Source organism: Callionymus lyra, chromosome 17 (assembly GCF_982586985.1).
Source record: "Callionymus lyra chromosome 17, fCalLyr1.hap1.1, whole genome shotgun sequence".
NCBI lineage: Eukaryota > Metazoa > Chordata > Actinopteri > Syngnathiformes > Callionymidae > Callionymus > Callionymus lyra.
The window spans coordinates 23,947,291-23,968,271 of NC_141834.1; the positions used below are offsets into that span (position 1 = coordinate 23,947,291).

A 20,981-nucleotide genomic window follows, 5' to 3' on the forward strand; every position below is an offset into this window, starting at 1 on the left:
AAGAGTGGACTAAGAGTGGACTAAGAGTGGACTAAGAGAGGACTAAGAGTGGACTAAGAGAGGACTAAGAGTGGACTAAGAGAGGACTAAGAGTGGACTAAGAGAGGACTAAGAGTGGACTAAGAGAGGACTAAGAGTGGACTAAGAGTGGACTAAGAGTGGACTAAGAGTGGACTAAGAGAGGACTAAGAGTGGACTAAGAGAGGACTAAAAAAGACTAAGAGAGGACGTTCAGGTCTCTGAGGTGGACGACAGCAGCATCATGACAGCTGAGGAGATGCAGGTAAAAGAACCTTCAGATGATTGTTTTCTTAAAGACTGTGATCTGAAGACCAGGGTTGCTGGTTCTGTTCTGGTGACATCATCGTTGATCCAGTTAAAGCAGCAGCAGAGACGACTTTGATGTGAGTGACAGCAGATCCACTTCATTTCATCTATGATTTAGTTTTCCACGAAAACCGTCTCTCATTCAGATCCATTGTTAGTTTGAAGTATTACACGAGTATCACTGACTGTGTGAAGTATTCAATGATCTGAATTATTCTGACATTTAGTCATTTATTTTTCAAGTTTTCACATTAGCAAAACCTACAGTTTCTTATTTGATTTATTGAGAAGATCCTTTGTTTAACTTTCATCTAATGATCTTAAATAAAATAGTTACCGTTGAATCCTACGTGTTTCATGGCAGATAGTTTGATGGTGATGACAAGAGTGTTAGTTGTTGTTCAACAGTCTCCACCTGAAGGTTCTCATCACTGTTGAACCAGGACCAGGTCGTGGGCAAGCTGGAGCTGAGATGGTGGTTCAGGAAGATCTTGTCGTCCTCCTTACGAGGTTCTTCCATCTCTCTGCTGGTTTTGTCTATTTCTGTCCGGCAGAGTATTCATGTTGGTGTGTATCCTTTACACACACGCCGCACATTCCAGCGCCTCCTGGTGGTTCTGTCTCTGGACCAGATCTGCTTGAGTGTCAGTGCTGGATCTTCTGTGTGTCTCCTGGTGGTTCTGTCTCTGGACCAGATCTGCTTGAGTGTCAGTGCTGGATCTACTGTGTGTCTCCTGGTGGTTCTGTCTCTGGACCAGATCTGCTTGAGTGTCAGTGCTGGATCTTCTGTGTGTCTCCTGGTGGTTCTGTCTCTGGACCAGATCTGCTTGAGTGTCAGTGCTGGATCTACTGTGTGTCTCCTGGTGGTTCTGTCTCTGGACCAGATCTGCTTGAGTGTCAGTGCTGGATCTTCTGTGTGTCTCCTGGTGGTTCTGTCTCTGGACCAGATCTGCTTGAGTGTCAGTGCTGGATCTACTGTGTGTCTCCTGGTGGTTCTGTCTCTGGACCAGATCTGCTTGAGTGTCAGTGCTGGATCTACTGTGTGTCTCCTGGTGGTTCTGTCTCTGGACCAGATCTGCTTGAGTGTCAGTGCTGGATCTACTGTGTGTCTCCTGGTGGTTCTGTCTCTGGACCAGATCTGCTTGAGTGTCAGTGCTGGATCTACTGTGTGTCTCCTGGTGGTTCTGTCTCTGGACCAGATATGCTTGAGTGTCAGTGCTGGATCTACTGTTTGTCTCCTGGTGGTTCTGTCTCTGGACCAGATCTGCTTGAGTGTCAGTGCTGGATCTACTGTGTGTCTCCTGGTGGTTCTGTCTCTGGACCAGATCTGCTTGAGGGTCAGTGCTGGATCTACTGTGTCCTGCAGCTGTACGGCGAGTACCGGGAGCAGCTCGGGAACTTCGCCCGACGAGAGGCGGCTCGACTGCTGACCGAGAGACAATGGAAGCGTCAGGCCGGAGAGAACGTCCGCAGAGGTCGACGGAACCAGCATCAGCCGCCGGCGCTCGAGTCTCATCCCAGTCACGTGTCCTCCACCAAGAAGCCCCGCCCCTACTCCAAGTGCCAAGGTGAGCATTAGCATTAGCATCCAGGATGCTTCACGTGTTTAGTTTCTTGATTGAAATGTTTGAAGCATTTATTTATTTACGTAATTGAATTCAATCAATTCTGTATTGAAATGTTATCTCAGTCCCGAAAACAAATGTGTTTTTTGGTATCCCTTGTGTTATCTCTGGGCCTTCGGGTCACCTTGACCCTGAGATAACACGAGGGATAAGGAAATATTTCTTGGCATGCTATTTTTAACACATCAAGTTTTATCTTCTATTTCCATAAGCCATTGTTTTTTAATGGTTTTAAATTCAATATAAATGTTGGTATAATAGAGTCACCAGACATTACCAATAGAGCTACTGATCAAACTTTCCGCCAATCATCCGTCTAGAAATGATGATCTTTTTTAGAAGTTATTGAAATAAAAGAAAGAAAGTGTCAACATTGTAAATGTCAATATTGTGATGATATTATCCATTTGTTTCCTTCCATGATCGTCCTCCAGATTGTTTGGCTCGTGTGCGACGCTATATTGTGACCAAACTCGGGGAGGACTGGATCTTTCTGGTCCTGCTGGGTCTGACCATGGCTCTGGTCAGCTGGTGTATGGACTACACCAGTGCCAAGAGTCTTCAAGGTACAGATGCTTGTTGAAGCCCCTTGTTCCGGGTCAGAGTCCGACTCTCTCTGTTTCCTCTCAGCCTATAAGTGGATGCACGGCGAGCTGAGTGGCAACGTGGCGCTGCAGTACCTGGCCTGGGTCACATATCCCATGATCCTCGTCATGTTCGCGTCACTCTTCTGTCACCTGGTGTCTCCTCAGGCCATCGGTGAGTTCTCACAACTGATCACTATAACTCACTATATCTTGTTATCTTCATAATCTCAGGTTCTACAAATTGGTGCGAAGCCCTCTAACCTCTTCGCTACTGGTGTACCTTGAGGCACCGCCTTGTCTCTGAGAAAGCTTAATGAACTCGCCACCCAGCTGGGTGCAGTCCACTTCCTATAGAGGCGGGAAACACCCGCCGCACTTCCTCCAACTGAAAACGCTCCTGACAGCAGCATCACTAGGGCCCCGCTGGCCCAGGAACCAAATCCATTGGGGCCGCGGGCCTCGGGGGAATGGAATTGCTCAAAAACAGTATGAGCTACTGATCCTGTCGCCATGTCGAGGCTCTAGCGAAGGCTGAGGTGGATGCCCAAGAAGCTCCCAAGACAACACCCTGCGAAGAGCCATTGAAACTGCCACACCACGGGTGAAATGTGCCCCTAATCTGCTATGAGCAGATCCACCCGCTGCCTGGTAGGCCTGGATAAGGCCTGAGGGAAGACCGGCTCACCAGGCCAACATCTACCGTGGCAAAGAATAGGGCATCAGAGCGGCCGAATGAGGCCAGGCGCCGCAAAACAAAACCCGCACAGCACAACAGGTGAAGACGATCTTGACCCGGGTCCAAGTGAGTCCCACTCAGCTTGTCCCATGCAAGAGCCACACTTTGAGAGGCAGACCCAGCACCAGGGGTTCCGTCAGAGTCCCCCCTGCCCGGGGAGTACGGCGCCACCACTATTAACCTCAGACTCCCCCGCTTGAGACGACCAAACAATCTCTGGAGCTCCCTCATATGCAGCAAGCCCAGCCGCACAGCCGTGTGAGCTGCTGCTAGACATAACAGCTGGACATAACAGCGCCTGCTGCCGTCCTTCTTCTTCATGACGGCGAGCTTCCAGCAACTGTGTTGTCAGTTGGAGAATGGGCTGGATACTCGTGTCCGGGAGGCACGCATATCCTTCCTCCCTGTTCAGCAGCACCCCCAGGTAAACAAACTGCTGGACTGGAGTCAGAGCGCATTTGCTGAGGTTCACCATGAACCCCAGGTTGGCTCAACATCTTCTGTGTGTGAGTGTGACTTTCTGCCTCTGACCTGGCAAGGATCAACAAGTCGCCAAATAGGTCAGATCCTCACCTCATTTGCTCTCATTGGTTCCAGTGCTGCCTCCACACACTTGGTGAAGTTCCTGGGTGCCAGAGAGTAGCCGAACGGGAGTCGAGTGCATTGACACACTCGATCCTCGAGGGCGAGACGCAAGTACTTCTGATGTCTCTCGACTATCAGAACGTGAAAGTACGCGTCGGTCAGGTTGATAGATGTCATCCAATCTTACTTACATCTGTCAGCAGTCGTTTTACCGTCAACATACGAAACGGGCGGGTGGCGATAAACCTGTTCAATTAGCTTCCGCCACTCGTGTCCAGATGTCATGATGAACTTCTACACTGATCTCAAGGTCTTGTTTCTGCTCAGAGGTCAATCTAAACAGCTGATCCGTGTGAATCCTCCTACGAATGCTCCTACCAGGTGCAAAACAAATAGACTCAGGGACTCATTCATCCCTCGGGCTATTAAATTGTATAATCCTGAGTTCAGGGCAGGAGTGGAGTGAATGTGAAGTGGATGTTCTGTTCTATGTTAGTCTTTGTATCTTTGTCTTTGTTGTTTTTTTTCCCGAAGGAGACCGCCTGAGGGATCAATAAAGTTTTACTTTACCTTACCTTACCTTAAGAGCTGCTGGTCTTGAAGTCACCTTCATTTGTCCTCCTGCAGGATCTGGTATTCCTGAGCTGAAGACCATCCTGAGAGGTGTGGTCCTCAAAGAGTATCTGACTCTCAAAGCCTTCGTGGCTAAAGTCATCGGCCTGACTGCAGGCCTGGGCAGTGGGATGCCAGTCGGTAAAGAGGTGAGAAGATGTTCTTCTTCTTCTGTAATCAATCATCTCCCGTCATGACGCTCTCCAGAGACGTGAAGCATGTTATTCCAGCAGGAGAACCTTGAGCTTCAGCTCTACCCCTGTGATTGATCTGCTCTGATGCCACTCGTCCCAGTTTGGAATCACTTATTTTCACACGACTGCTTCGTCTCCTCAGGGTCCGTTCGTCCACATCGCCAGCATCTGTGCGGCGGTTCTGAGTCGCTTCATGTCCATCTTCTCTGGCGTCTACGAGGTAAGCTGAGGTCGAGGGTCCTGCACCAGCACGACGTGTTCTCGCTCACGCATGACCTGGTCCTGACACGCTCAGGGCTCAGTGAAGGAGGAGGTTGAGGGTTGAGGTCTGAAGGTCACTGTCCAGAGTGAGGTGAAGAAGAGAGTGCAGGCAGGGTGGACTCACATGTACATGTAATAAATACGACAAATTAACTCAAGCATGTGACGTGTTCTTCAAGACCCGTCCTTGAAGGTTCTCGTGATGTCGATGTTTGTCCTTGAACAACACAACAGTGTCATCCTTTCTATAGTGATGTTGTCGTGACATGAACTACACTCAAGAACACAACACAACAGTGTCGTCATTTTTAGAGTGATGTTGTCGTGACATGAACTACACTCAAGAACACAACACAACAGTGTCGTCATTTTTAGAGTGATGTTGTCGTGACATGAACTACACTCAAGAACACAACACAACAGTGTCGTCATTTTTAGAGTGATGTTGTCGTGACATGAACTACACTCAAGAACACAACACAACAGTGTCGTCATTTTTTAGAGTGATGTTGTCGTGACATGAACTACACTCAAGAACACAACACAACAGTGTCGTCATTTTTAGAGTGATGTTGTCGTGACATGAACTACACTCAAGAACACAACACAACAGTGTCGTCATTTTTAGAGTGATGTTGTCGTGACATGAACTACACTCAAGAACACAACACAACAGTGTCGTCATTTTTAGAGTGATGTTGTCGTGACATGAACTACAATCAAGAACACAACACAACAGTGTCGTCATTTTTAGAGTGATGTTGTCGTGACATGAACTACAATCAAGAACACAACACACTCATAAACCTGGATCCTGAACAATTGTACAAACAAATAGTTTGTACTTGAGTGTGTGTTATGGTCTCACATCCTTGTGTGTGTGTGTGTGTGTGTGTGTGTGGGGGGGTGTGTGTGTGTGTGTGTGTGTGTGTGTGTGTGTGTGTGTGTGTGTGTGTGTGTGTGTGTGTGTGTGTGTGTTATGGTCTCACACACAGACGTGTGTGTTTGTGTCTCACTGTATTAATAGTGTGTCGCTCATGTCTGGCATGTGTACTAACCTTGACCTCTCTCTCCTCCCCTCGGAATGCCCCCCCCCCCTCTTTGATCAATCCCGTGACCTTTAACCCCAGAATGGCTCCCATAACCAGGACCTGCTGGTGTGTGCGTGTGCTGTGGGCGTGGCCACCTGCTTCGCTGCTCCCGTGGGAGGCAAGTCTGAGAACCAGGACTTCCATGAGGGTCTCCGTCATATTTAGTTCCAGTGGTTAAGAATAGTTCATCAGGTCTTCAGGTCTTCAGGGTTCAGGTCTTCAGGTCTTCAGGTCTTCAGGTCTCCAGGTCTCCAGGTCTCCAGGTCTCCAGGTCTCCAGATCGTCAGGTCTTCAGATCTTCAGATCTTCAGATCTTCAGGTCTTCAGATCTTCAGACCCTCAGGTCTTCAGATCTTCAGACCCTCAGGTCTTCAGATCTTCAGATCTTCAGATCCTCAGGTCTTCAGATCTGAAGATCCTCAGGTCTTCAGATCTTCAGGTCTTCAGATCTTCAGGTCTTCAGATCTTCAGGTCTTCAGATCTTCAGATCTTCAGATCTTCAGATCTTCAGATCTTCAGGTCTTCAGGTCTTCAGGTCTTTAGATCTTCAGGTCTTCAGATCTTCAGATCTTCAGATCTTCAGGTCTTCAGGTCTTCAGATCTTCAGGTCTTCAGGTCTTCAGGTCTTTAGATCTTCAGGTCTTCAGGTCTTCAGATCTTCAGGTCTTCAGGTCTTCAGGTCTTCAGGTCTTCAGGTCTTTAGATCTTCAGGTCTTCAGGTCTTCAGGTCTTCAGGTCTTTAGATCTTCAGGTCTTCAGGTCTTCAGATCTTCAGATCTTCAGATCTCCAGATCTCCAGATCTCCAGGTCTTCAGATCTCCAGATCTTCAGGTCTTCAGATCTCCAGATCTTCAGGTCTTCAGATCTCCAGATCTCCAGGTCTTGGTCATGTGTGAACGTCTGGATGGATGACGTGTGTCTTGTGCTGATGATGCTCCTGCAGTGAGAACATCTTCTCTGCTGCCTCCAGTCAGTTCACAGCGACTCAAACATCAGGTGAAGAGTCACGAGTCTTTATCTTCTTTGTTTCTCTGCATCAGTGTTTGTTGTGTTTGTTGTGTTGTTGTGTTTGTTGTGTTTGTTGTGTTGTTGTGTTTGTTTTCTGTTGGTTCAGCATGTTTGCACCTCCTTCTTTAACTATTATTTATTCACTTGAATCAATGTCTTCTTCTCCTCCTCACTCCTCCTCTCCTCCTCACTCTTCTTCTCCTCCTCACTCTTCCTCCTCACTCTTCCTCTCCTCCTCACTCTTCCTCTCCTCCTCACTCCTCCTCTCCTCCCCACTCTTCCTCTCCTCCCCACTCTTCCTCTCTTCCTCACTCTTCCTCTCCTCCTCACTCTTCCTCTCTTCCTCACACCTCCTCACTCCTCCTCTCCTCCCCACTCCTCCTCTCCTCCTCACTCTTCCTCTCCTCCTCACTCTTCCTCTCTTCCTCACACCTCCTCACTCCTCCTCTCCTTCTCACTCCTCCTCTCCTCCTCACTCTTCCTCTCTTCCTCACACCTCATCACTCCTCCTCTCCTCCTCACTCCTCCTCTCCTCCTCACTCTTCCTCTCCTCCTAACTCCTCCTCACTCTTCCTCTCCCCCTCTCCTCCTCACCCCTCCTCTCCTCCTCACTCCCCCTCACTCTTCCTCATTCTTCCTCTCCTCCTCACTCCTCCTCTCCTCCCCACTCTTCCTCTCCTCCTCACTCCTCCTCTCCTCCCCACTCTTCCTCTCCTCCTCACTCTTCTTCTCCTCCTCACTCTTCCTCTCCTCCTCACTCTTCCTCTCCTCCTCACTCTTCATCTCCCCCTCACTCTTCCTCTCTTCCTCACACCTCCTCACTCCTCTTCTCCTCCTCACTCTTCCTCTCCTCCTCACTCTTCCTCTCCTCCTCACTCTTCATCTCCCCCTCACTCTTCCTCTCTTCCTCACACCTCCTCACTCCTCTTCTCCTCCTCACTCTTCTGCTCCTCCTCACTCCTCCTCTCCTCCTCACTCTTCCTCTCCTCCTCACACCTCCTAACTCCTCCTCTCCTCCTCATTCTTCCTCTCCTCCTCTCTCCTCCTCACTCTTCTTCTCCTCCTCACACCTCCTCACTCCTCCTCTCCTCCTCACTCTTCTTCTCCTCCTCACACCTCCTCACTCTTCCTCTCCTCCTCACTCCTCCTCACTCCTCCTCACTCTTCCTCTCCTCCTCACTCTTCCTCTCCTCCTCACTTTTCCTCTCCTCCTCACTCCTCCTCACTCTTCCTCTCCTCCTCATTCTTCCTCTCCTCCTCTCTCCTCCTCACTCTTCTTCTCCTCCTCACACCTCCTCACTCCTCCTCTCCTCCTCACTCTTCCTCTCCTCCTCACTCTTCCTCTCCTCCTCATTCTTCCTCTCCTCCTCTCTCCTCCTCACTCTTCTTCTCCTCCTCTCCTCCTCACTCTTCCTCTCCTCCTCACTCCTCCTCTCCTCCTCTGTGTCAGTAGAATCCATACGGCTACACAGACATTCTGACGGTGGGCTGTGCAGTGGGCGTGGGCTGTTGCTTCGGTACACCACTAGGAGGTGTGAGTCTCTCTCTTCTTTCACTTCATCACACACTCGTCCAGTTATTCTCTCCATCATTATTCACAACTATAACACAAGATTTGTGTGCATGTTTGTGTAGGGTTTTTGTTTGTGTGGCACTTGTGTATTTGCACGTGGCTTTTTTGTTCGTGTGTGTTTGTTTATTCACACATGTGTGTTAGTGTGTTTGTTTATTCACACATGTGTGTTAGTGTGTTTCTTTATTCACACATGTGTGTTAGTGTGTTTGTTTATTCACACACGTGTGTTAGTGTGTTTGTTTATTCACACATGTGTGTTAGTGTGTTTGTTTATTCACACATGTATGTTAGTGTGTTTGTTTATTCACACATGTATGTTAGTGTGTTTGTTTATTCACACATGTGTGTTAGTGTGTTTGTTTATTCACACATGTGTGTTAGTGTGTTTGTTTATTCACACATGTGTGTCAGTGTGTTTGTTTATTCACACATGTGTGTTAGTGTGTTTGTTTATTCACACATGTATGTTAGTGTGTTTGTTTATTCACACATGTATGTTAGTGTGTTTGTTTATTCACACGTGTGTTAGTGTGTTTGTTTATTCACACATGTGTGTTAGTGTGTTTGTTTATTCACACATGTGTGTTAGTGTGTTTCTTTATTCACACATGTGTGTTAGTGTGTTTGTTTATTCACACATGTATGTTAGTGTGTTTGTTTATTCACACATGTATGTAAGTGTGTTTGTTTATTCACACATGTATGTTAGTGTGTTTGTTTATTCACACGTGTGTTAGTGTGTTTGTTTATTCACACATGTGTGTTAGTGTGTTTGTTTATTCACACATGTGTGTTAGTGTGTTTCTTTATTCACACATGTGTGTTAGTGTGTTTGTTTATTCACACATGTATGTTAGTGTGTTTGTTTATTCACACATGTGTGTTAGTGTGTTTGTTTATTCACACATGTGTGTTAGTGTGTTTGTTTATTCACACATGTGTGTTAGTGTGTTTGTTTATTCACACATGTGTGTTAGTGTGTTTGTTTATTCGCACGTGTGTTCGTGTGTTTGTTTATTCACACATGTGTGTTAGTGTGTTTGTTTATTCACACATGTGTGTTAGTGTGTTTGTTTATTCACACATGTATGTTAGTGTGTTTGTTTATTCACACATGTGTGTTAGTGTGTTTGTTTATTCACACATGTGTGTTAGTGTGTTTGTTTATTCACACATGTGTGTTAGTGTGTTTGTTTATTCACACATGTATGTTAGTGTGTTTGTTTATTCACACATGTCTGTTAGTGTGTTTGTTTATTCACACATGTGTGTTAGTGTGTTTGTTTATTCACACATGTGTGTTAGTGTGTTTGTTTATTCACACATGTGTGTTAGTGTGTTTGTTTATTCACACATGTATGTTAGTGTGTTTGTTTATTCACACATGTATGTTAGTGTGTTTGTTTATTCACACATGTGTGTTAGTGTGTTTGTTTATTCACACATGTGTTTTAGTGTGTTTGTTTATTCACACATGTGTGTCAGTGTGTTTGTTTATTCACACATGTGTGTTAGTGTGTTTGTTTATTCACACATGTGTGTTAGTGTGTTTGTTTATTCACACATGTGTGTTAGTGTGTTTGTTTATTCACACGTGTGTCAGTGTGTTTGTTTATTCATACATGTGTGTTAGTGTGTTTGTTTATTCACACATGTGTGTTAGTGTGTTTGTTTATTCACACATGTGTGTTAGTGTGTTTGTTTATTCACACGTTTGTCAGTGTGTTTGTTTATTCATACATGTGTGTTAGTGTGTTTGTTTATTCACACATGTATGTTAGTGTGTTTGTTTATTGACACATGTGTGTTAGTGTGTTTGTTTATTCACACATGTGTGTTTGTGTGTTTGTTTATTAACACATGTCTGTGAGTGTGTTTGTTTATTCACACATGTCTGTTAGTGTGTTTGTTTATTCACACATGTCTGTTAGTGTGTTTGTTTATTCACACGTGTGTTAGTGTGTTTGCTTATTCACATGTGTGTTTGTTTATTCACACATGTGTGTTAGTGTGTTTGTTTATTCACACATGTGTGTTAGTGTGTTTGTTTATTCACACATGTCTGTTAGTGTGTTTGTTTACTCACACGTGTGTTAGTGTGTTTCTTTATTCACACGTGTGTTTGTTTATTCACACATGTGTGTAAGTGTGTTTGTTTATTCACACATGTGTGTTAGTGTGTTTGTTTATTCACACGTGTGTTTGTTTATTCACACATGTGTGTTAGTGTGTTTGTTTATTCACACGTGTGTTTGTTTATTCAAACATGTGTGTTAGTGTGTTTGTTTATTCACACGTGTGTTTGTTTATTCACACATGTGTGTTAGTGTGTTTGTTTATTCACACGTGTGTTTGTTTATTCACACATGTGTGTTAGTGTGTTTGTTTATTCACACATGTGTGTTCGTGTGTTTGTTTATTCACACGTGTGTCAGTGTGTTTGTTTATTCACACATGTGTGTTAGTGTGTTTGTTTATTCACACGTGTGTTTGTTTATTCACACGTGTGTTAGTGTGTTTGTTTATTCACACATGTGTGTTAGTGTGTTTGTTTATTCACACGTGTGTGTCAGTGTGTTTGTTTATTCACACATGTGTGTTAGTGTGTTTGTTTATTCACACGTGTGTTTGTTTATTCACACATGTGTGTTAGTGTGTTTGTTTATTCACACATGTGTGTTCGTGTGTTTGTTTATTCACACGTGTGTCAGTGTGTTTGTTTATTCACACATGTGTGTTAGTGTGTTTGTTTATTCACACGTGTGTTTGTTTATTCACACGTGTGTTAGTGTGTTTGTTTATTCACACATGTGTGTTAGTGTGTTTGTTTATTCACACGTGTGTGTCAGTGTGTTTGTTTATTCACACATGTGTGTTTGTGTGTTTGTTTATTCACACGTGTGTGTCAGTGTGTTTGTTTATTCACACATGTGTGTTAGTGTGTTTGTTTATTCACACGTGTGTGTCAGTGTGTTTGTTTATTCACACATGTGTGTTTGTGTGTTTGTTTATTCACACGTGTGTCAGTGTGTTTGTTTATTCACACATGTGTGTTAGTGTGTTTGTTTATTCACACATGTCTGTTAGTGTGTTTGTTTATTCACACGTGTGTGTTAGTGTGTTTGTTTATTCACACGTGTCTGTTAGTGTGTTTGTTTATTCACACGTGTGTTTTAGTGTGTTTGTTTATTCACACATGTCTGTTAGTGTGTTTGTTTATTCACACGTGTGTTAGTGTGTTTGTTTATTCACACATGTGTGTTAGTGTGTTAGTTTATTCACACATGTGTGTTAGTGTGTTTGTTTATTCACACATGTCTGTTAGTGTGTTTGTTTACTCACACGTGTGTTAGTGTGTTTGTTTATTCACACGTGTGTTTGTTTATTCACACATGTGTGTAAGTGTGTTTGTTTATTCACACATGTGTGTTAGTGTGTTTGTTTATTCACACGTGTGTTTGTTTATTCACACATGTGTGTTAGTGTGTTTGTTTATTCACACGTGTGTTTGTTTATTCACACATGTGTGTTAGTGTGTTTGTTTATTCACACATGTGTGTTAGTGTGTTTGTTTATTCACACATGTGTGTTAGTGTGTTTGTTTATTCACACATGTGTGTTAGTGTGTTTGTTTATTCACACATGTATGTTAGTGTGTTTGTTTATTCACACATGTGTGTTAGTGTGTTTGTTTATTCACACATGTGTGTCAGTGTGTTTGTTTATTCACACGTGTCTGTTAGTGTGTTTGTTTATTCACACATGTGTGTTAGTGTGTTTGTTTATTCACACGTGTGTTAGTGTGTTTGTTTATTCACACATGTGTGTTAGTGTGTTTGTTTATTCACACATGTGTGTTAGTGTAGTTTATTTATGTATTGTGCTCTGGTAGTATTTTTGTGTGTGTGTCAAGTTTTCTTTATATGTGTGTGTGTTTCTATGACCTTGAAAGTGAACTGAAGTGTGTGTGAATGTTCAAGCATCATTGTGTGTTTTGTCAAACTACAACTGTGTGTATTATACTTTTTTTTTCTGTGTGTATGTGTGTTTATTTTAGCCCATCACTGTGTTAGTGTGAGTCTTTGTATGTCCATTGTATATCAATTTGTACAATTGTGTTTCTATATATTCTCGACTCGCCTGTGGCGACACACAAACACCTCTTAGTGAATGTGTGTGTGTACAGAGTGTGTGTTCTTTGTGTATGACCTTTTGACCTTTGTGCATTTAAGTGTGTGTGTGTGTGTGTGTATAAGTGTGTGTGTGTTTGTGTGTGTGTGTGTGTGTGTGTGTGTGTGTGTGTGTGTGTGTGTGTGTGTGTGTGTGTGTGTGTGCTCCCTGTGGCTCTCCTGTTGTGTGTAATTACATACTTGGCTTCAAGTGTTTATTCTTTCTTTCTCCCTCCTTCCTGCTCCCTCCTGACGTCTCCTGTCGTCTCCATTCTTCATCCCTAATCCCTCCATCCTTCCTCCTCTCCTCCCTCCACTCTCCTCCTCTCCTCATCCCTCCATCTCTGCAGGGGTGCTGTTCAGTATTGAGGTCACGTCCACCTACTTCGCGGTGAGGAATTACTGGAGAGGATACTTCGCCGCCACCTTCAGCGCCTTCATATTCAGAGTGCTGTCTGTTTGGAACAAGGATGCTGGTGCGACACACACACACACACACACACAGACACACACACACACACACACACACACACACACACACACACACACACATACATGCACACACATGCACACATGCACACACATGCACACATGCACACAGACACACAACAACAACACACAACAAGATTAACACTCAAGTGCTCTACACCTGCATAAAAACACACACAGGACACTTGATGCCACAAACATATAAATAAAGCACACACATTACAAACAAGTACACACACTACCCATTTTAATACACACAAAAGTTCACAAATCCACATTCCTTCAAACCACACACTGACACTCATGTGTGTGTGTGTTGCAGTGACCATCACAGCTCTGTTTAAAACAAACTTCAGGATGGACTTTCCCTTCGACCTCCAGGAGCTGCCGGCATTTGCCATCATTGGGTGTGTTTTGTTGTTGTGTTTGTGTGTGTTTAGGGTGTGAAAGAAGCGTCAGTGCAGTAGAACTGTGGTAGTAGTGCTCGTAGCTAGTGCATGTTGCATGCCACTTCTGCTTGCTTCCTTCTGCTTTCAGCTACGGCCACCGGCTAGCCTCTGTCCGGGGTGAAAAGAGGAGCAGAATGTGTAAGTCTCCTCCTGCCGATACATAGCCTCTCCACCACCAAGACTCCTACAGTGCCTCCTCGCGGCCACACACGGAAACTGGGTACCTCGCGGTCCCAGGCTAAACTGTAGGAGATCTCGGAGCAGCAGTGGGCCCTAGAGAGAAGGAGTGCAGGCCCACCGGTGTGTGGACACGCCCTGGCGCCTCTCAACCACTGCCCCAGCCTATGGGTAAATAGTATGGGCAGATGGGGCTCATAGCCAGGGTAGGCAACTCATCTAGGAGAAGGACACTCCGATCAAAAACCTGTGGAGATAACCCGCATCAGGCAGTCACCAACAGACCGGTGTTCTGGAAGCTTTCTGCAACTCTCTCCCACTGAAGGTCATCGTGCTTCGCACGCCACTGGAGAATGTAGGGGGGAGCCAAGACAGTGAGGGCAGAGACTGCGCGCCACTGCCCTCACTATAATCTATTCTCTTGCGCAGGCCTGCTCCAAATACCTGTGTTGTTGTTGCTGTGCGCTCAAACCTGCTTCAGAGAATTCCTGAATCCCCGATCGGCATCAGTGAAAGATTGATGACCTGGCGGATTCCACTCACCGTCATGCCAATCTCATCAGTACATACGCCCCAACACTGGATGCTGACCCTGAATGCAAGGAACTCTTCTATTCTCCCTGCACTCCGCCATAAATAAAACACCCACTACCGACAAGCTCATTCTCCTTGAGGATTTTAACGCGAGAGTGGGCACTGACGGTGTGCTTTGGAAGGATGTGCTTGGGCAGCACGGTGTTGGTAAGCTCAATGAGAATGTTCTTCGCCTCCTCACTCTCTGCTCTGAGTATCGGCTGGTCATCACCAACACCTTGTTCCAAATGAAGAACAAATTCAAGACCTCCTGGCAGCACCCCCGCTCTAAACACTGGCACCTCCTTGATTATATCATCGTCCGCCAAGCTGACAGGAAGGAGGTGCGAGTCACCAGAGCCATGCGTGGAGCTGACTGTTGGACTGACCACCGCTTAATCAGAACCAAACTCACCCTGGAACTCCATCCTCCACTGAGGAAAACGCCACCCTGCAACAAGCTCAATTGCGATGCACTGAAGTCCCCGCACTCAGTCAACCAGCTCAGGGAACAGATTGCCTTACAGCTGTCCAATCTCCCTGAAACACCAGCCGTTCCTGACATCAGCTCTACCTGGAGAACTCTACGCACTGCTATCTACCAGACGGCAGTAGAGTCTGTAGGGTACACCAGACGGCGACACCAAGACTGGTTTGATAATAACGCACCAGGTATCCACAACCTACTTCAGGCAAAACACAAGGCCCTTGCAGCTCACCTTTCCAACCCCAAATCCACCTTGCTGAAGGCCCACTTCACCAACATTCGGGCTGAAACCCAGCGCACCCTCAGAGCCATGGAGAATGACTGGTGGACAAAGAAAGTACATGAGATACAGCATCACGCGGACACCAACAACTCCCACGCTTTCTATGACGCCATCAAGGTCATCTATGGCCCACAGAGGAAAAACATTTCTCCGGTCAGATCAGAAGATGGTACCATCCTGTACAAGGACAAACAAAAGATCCTGGACAGATGGGCTGAGCACTTCAACACCCTGCTGAACACCTCATATCCAACCAGGATGGACACACTTGCTGACCTCCCATGCCTCCCAACCGTCGCAGATCTGGATTCCTCCCCCAGCTTTGCTGAAGTACGAAAAGCCATCGCTGGCCTGAAGAACAATAAGAGCCCGGGGCTTGATGGAATCCCGGCAGAAATACTGAAGCATGGCGGATACCTCCTCACTCGCAGATTACACCAACTGATCAGTACCATCTGGTCATCTGAAGTCATCCCGCAAGATTGGAAGGATGCCAACATCATCACAATCTTTAAGCGCAAAGGTGACAAAGCAGACTGCGGTAATAGCAGGGGCATTTCGGTTGCCGGAAAGGTGCTAGCACGGGTGATGCTCCTTCGACTAGCATCTCATGCTACTGATAACATCCTGCCTGAATCCCAGTGCGGTTTTAAGCAACAGCGCAGCACCACTGACATGATCTTTGTTGCTAGACAGGTACAGGAAAAATGCAGAGAACACTGCAAGGACCTGTACCTGGCTTTCATTGATCTGTCCAAGGCCTTCGACACAGTAAACCAGGAACTGCTGTGGGATGTGCTGGGGAAACTGGGGGTTCCACCAAAGTTCAGGAACATCTTGCGGCAGTTCCATGATGGAATGCAAGCCTGTGTGAGTGTTGGTGGCCAGCAGTCTCCCTTCTTCAGTGTGGATGTGGGGGTCAAGCAAGGGTGTGTCCTAGCCCCTACCATCTTCAACATTTTCCTCTCCACCGTCACCATCCTGTCTCACAAACTCCTGGACCCATCAGATGGGGTACAGATACAGTACAGACTGGATGGCAACCTCTTTAATATTCGGCGCCTTCAAGCCTTCACCAAAACCACCAACCAACACATCTTAGAGCTACAGTATGCAGATGACTGTGCTCTCCTTGCCCACTCACCAGAATCCCTACAGCGTGCATTAAACGTGGTTGCATCCATCTACAGCGCCATTGGTCTCCAAATCAACATCAGGAAAACACAGATAGTTGTCCAGGAGTTCACCCACCAAACACATGTGCGTACCTTCACCCTCGATGGTCATCCCCTTGCCATCGTCCCACACTTCACCTACCTAGGCAGCATTCTGTCCCCCTCCTGCAACATTGATGATGACATCCAGGTCCGAGTCGGTCTGGCCTCTGCTACCTTTGGCAGGCTTAGCTCCAGGGTATTCCACAACAGGAACCTCACCAGCTCCACCAAAGCAGCTGTGTACAAGGTGGTCTGCCTCTCTACACTGCTGTACGGGTCGGAAACCTGGACACCCTACCAGAGGCACATAAAAACACTAGAAGCCTTCCGCTGCCTTCAAAGGATCCTGGGTGTGTCCTGGGAAGACAGGGTGCCACATGTTGATATTCTTGAATGGACCAACACACCTACCATTGCCGTGCTCCTTGCGAAGAAACACCTGCGCTTGGTTGGGCATCTGATCCGTATGCCTGCCCACCGCCTGCCCAGGCAAATCCTATACGGCCAACTTCTGGATGGCCAGAGATCTGCTGGTGGTCCAAAAAAGCTTCAAGGATCATCTCAAATCCCTCCTGAAGCAGTGTAACATTTCACCTACAGCACTAGAGTCCCTGGCTGCTGATCGCCATACTTGGAGTTCCTCCTGCCACCAGGGAACTGCTCACCTTCAGGAGCCACAGAGAGGAGGATACGGCGACGTGCACTGAGGCATCAGCCTGCTACAGGGCCCACACCCTCCAGTGCCACGTACCTCTGTCCCCCCTGTGGCAAAACCTGCGGATCCCGCATCGGCCTGCACAGCCACATGGCTATGCACCGCCGCAACACACCCCAATAAATGTCTATTCATTCAATTTGGAGCAACGTCATCATCGTTATCGATGGACTGCCATAAGTTTGTTGTGTTTGTTGTGTTTGTTGTTGTCTTATAACAGTTGTGTTTGTTGTGTTTGTTGTGTCGTCCCCTCTCGCTGTGTTGTGTTTGTTCTGTTTGTTGTGTCGTGCCCTCTCGCTGTGTTGTGTTTGTTGTGTCGTCCCCTCTCACTGTGTAGTGTTTGTTGTGTCGTACCCTCTTGCTGTGTTGTGTTTGTTGTGTCGTCCCCTCTCACTGTGTTGTGTTTGTTGTGTCGTCCCGTCTCACTGTGTTGTGTTTGTTGTGTCGTCCCCTCTCGCTGTGTTGTGTTTGTTGTGTCGTCCCCTCTCACTGTGTTGTGTTTGTTGTGTCGTCCCCTCTCGCTGTGTTGTGTTTTTTGTGTTTGTTGTGTTGTCCCCTCTCACTGTGTTGTGTTTGTTGTGTTTGTTGTGTCATCCCCTCTCACTGTGTTTTTATTGTTGTGTTTGTTGTGTCGTCCCCTCTCACTGTGTTGTTTGTTGTGTCGTCCCCTCTCACTGTGTTGTTTGTTGTGTCGTCCCCTCTTACTGTGTTGTGTTTGTTGTGTCGTCCCCTCTCACTGTCTTGTGTTTGTTGGGTCGTCCCCTCTCACTGTGTTGTGTTTGTTGTGTCACCCCCTCTCACTGTGTTGTTTTTGTTGTGTTTGTTGTGTCGTCCCCTCTCGCTGTGTTGTGTGTGTTGTGAGTCAGTTGTGTTGTGTTGTGTTGTGAGTCATTTGTGTTGTGTGTTGTGTTGTGTTGTGTTGTGAGTCAGTTGTGTTGTGTTGTGTGTTGTGTTGTGTTGTGAGTCAGTTGTGTTGTGTTGTGTGTTGAATTGTGTTGTGAGTCAGTTGTGTTGTGTGTGTGTTGTGAGTCAGTGCACGAGTCACATGATGGTTTCTGCTCCGACAGGATCTGCTGTGGCTTCATGGGAGCTTTCTTCGTCTACATGAACAGACAAGTGGTTCTGTTTATGAGGAGACCTACTGCCCTCACTCGCTTCCTCACCAAGCAGTGAGTCGCACAACACTACACAACACTACACAACACTACACTACACTACACTACACTACACAATACTACACAATACAACACTACACTACACAATACTACACAATACAACACTACAGTACACAACAGTACACAACACTACACTACACTACACTACACTACACTACACTACACTACACTACACTACACAACACTATAAAACACTACACAACACTACACAACACTACACTACACTACACTACACTACACTACACTACACTACACAATACAACACTACACTACACAACAGTACACTACACTACACTACACTACACTACACTACACTACACTACACAACACTACACTACACTACACTACACTACACTACACTACATTACACTACACTACACTACACAACACAACAGTACACAACACTACACTACACTACACAACACTACACAACACTACACAACACTATACAACACTACATAACACTACATAACACTACACAACACTACACAACACTACACAACACTATACAACACTACATAACACTACACAACACTACACAACACTACACAACACTACACAACACTACACAATACTACACAATACAACACTACACTACACAACACAACAGTACACAACACTATACTACACTACACTACACAACACTACACTACACTACACTACACTACACTACACTACACTACACTACACAACACTATACAACACTATACAACACTATACAACATTACACAACACTACACAACACTACACAACACTACACAACACTATACAACACTACACAACACTATAAAACATACACAACACTACACAACACTACACAACACTATACAACACTACACAACACTATAAAACACTACACTACACAACACTACACAACACTACACTACACAACACTACACAACACACATGTGAGACAATAGACACTATAGATTCACTTAAAATATTTTTGACACAATTCCGTATCAGTATTCAACAACATGTGAATATTTGATTCACCGTCTTGCAACGAAAACTATGAAACTTAGGCCACTAGATGGCAGCAGTCATTACGTATCAACACACTCTTAACAATACACACAACCTACAACTCACACACACACACAAATAGTTTGAGCGACGTTGCAGAACGTTGAAGAACGTTGAAGAATGTAGAAGAACGTTGAAGAACGTTGTAGAACGTTGATGAACGTTGATGAACGTTGAAGAACGTTGAAGAATGTAGAAGAACGTTGAAGAATGTAGAAGAACGTTGAAGAGCGTTGTAGAACGTTGATGAACGTTGAAGAACGTTGAAGAACGTAGAAGAACGTAGAAGAACGTTGAAGAGCGTTGAAGAGCGTTGTAGAACGTTGATGAACGTTGAAGAACGTTGAAGAATGTAGAAGAACGTAGAAGAACGTAGAAGAACGTTGTAGAACGTTGATGAACGTTGAAGAACGTAGAAGAACGTTGAAGAGCGTTGAAGAGCGTTGTAGAACGTTGATGAACGTTGAAGAACATTGAAGAATGTAGAAGAACGTAGAAGAACGTTGTAGAACGTTGTAGAAAGTTGTAGAACGTTGTAGAACGTTGATGAACGTTGAAGAACATTGAAGAATGTAGAAGGATGTAGAAGAACGTTGAAGAGCGTTGAAGAACGTTGATGAACGTTGAAGAACGTTGAAGAATGTAGAAGAACGTTGTAGAACGTTGATGAACGTTGAAGAACATTGAAGAATGTAGAAGAATGTAGAAGAACGTTGAAAAGCGTTGAAGAACGTTGATGAACGTTGAAGAATGTTGAAGAACGTTGAAGAACGTAGAAGAACGTTGAAGAGCGTTGAAGAGCGTTGTAGAACGTTGATGAACGTTGAAGAACGTTGAAGAATGTAGAAGAACGTTGAAGAGCGTTGTAGAACGTTGATGAACGTTGAAGAACGTTGAAGAATGTAGAAGAACGTTGAAGAGCGTTGAAGAGCGTTGAAGAGCATTGTAGAACGTTGATGAAGTTGAAGAACGTTGAAGAATGTAGAAGAACGTAGAAGAACGTTGTAGAACGTTGTAGAACGTTGATGAACGTTGAAGAACATTGAAGAATGTAGAAGAATGTAGAAGAACGTTGAAGAGCGTTGTAGAACGTTGATGAACGTTGAAGAACATTGAAGAATGTAGAAGAATGTAGAAGAACGTTGAAGAGCGTTGAAGAACGTTGATGAACGTTGAAGAACGTTGAAGAATGTAGAAGAACGTTGAAGAACGTAGAAGAACGTAGAAGAACGTTGTAGAACGTTGATGAACGTTGAAGAACGTTGAAGAATGTAGAAGAACATTGAAGAACGTTGATGAACGTTGAAGAATGTAGAAGAACGTAGAAGAACGTAGAAGAACGTAGAAGAACGTAGAAGAACGTTGTAGAACGTTGATGAACGTTGAAGAACGTTGAAGAACGTTGAAGAACGTTGAAGAATGTAGAAGAACGTTGAAGAACGTAGAAGAACGTAGAAGAACGTTGTAGAACGTTGATGAACGTTGAAGAACGTTGAAGAATGTAGAAGAACATTGAAGAACGTTGATGAACGTTGAAGAATGTAGAAGAACGTAGAAGAACGTTGTAGAACGTTGTAGAACGTTGAAGAACGTTGAAGAATGTAGAAGAACGTAGAAGA

The 20,981-nt window shown here is 45.2% G+C and overlaps 1 protein-coding gene across 1 annotated transcript in view; it reads left to right on the forward strand.

Annotated features, from left to right (window-relative positions):
* Window positions 1–20,981, forward strand: part of clcn1b (chloride channel, voltage-sensitive 1b) — a 48,279-nt gene that overhangs the window by 13,740 nt on the left and 13,558 nt on the right. The window contains exons 2-10 of the mRNA XM_087812397.1: window positions 1,694–1,895; window positions 2,387–2,518; window positions 2,583–2,711; window positions 4,488–4,621; window positions 4,809–4,886; window positions 8,480–8,558; window positions 13,122–13,247; window positions 13,583–13,667; window positions 18,229–18,330. Coding sequence (XP_087668523.1) covers window positions 1,694–1,895; window positions 2,387–2,518; window positions 2,583–2,711; window positions 4,488–4,621; window positions 4,809–4,886; window positions 8,480–8,558; window positions 13,122–13,247; window positions 13,583–13,667; window positions 18,229–18,330 — 1,067 coding nt within the window. The remainder of the gene's footprint in view (window positions 1–1,693; window positions 1,896–2,386; window positions 2,519–2,582; window positions 2,712–4,487; window positions 4,622–4,808; window positions 4,887–8,479; window positions 8,559–13,121; window positions 13,248–13,582; window positions 13,668–18,228; window positions 18,331–20,981) is intronic.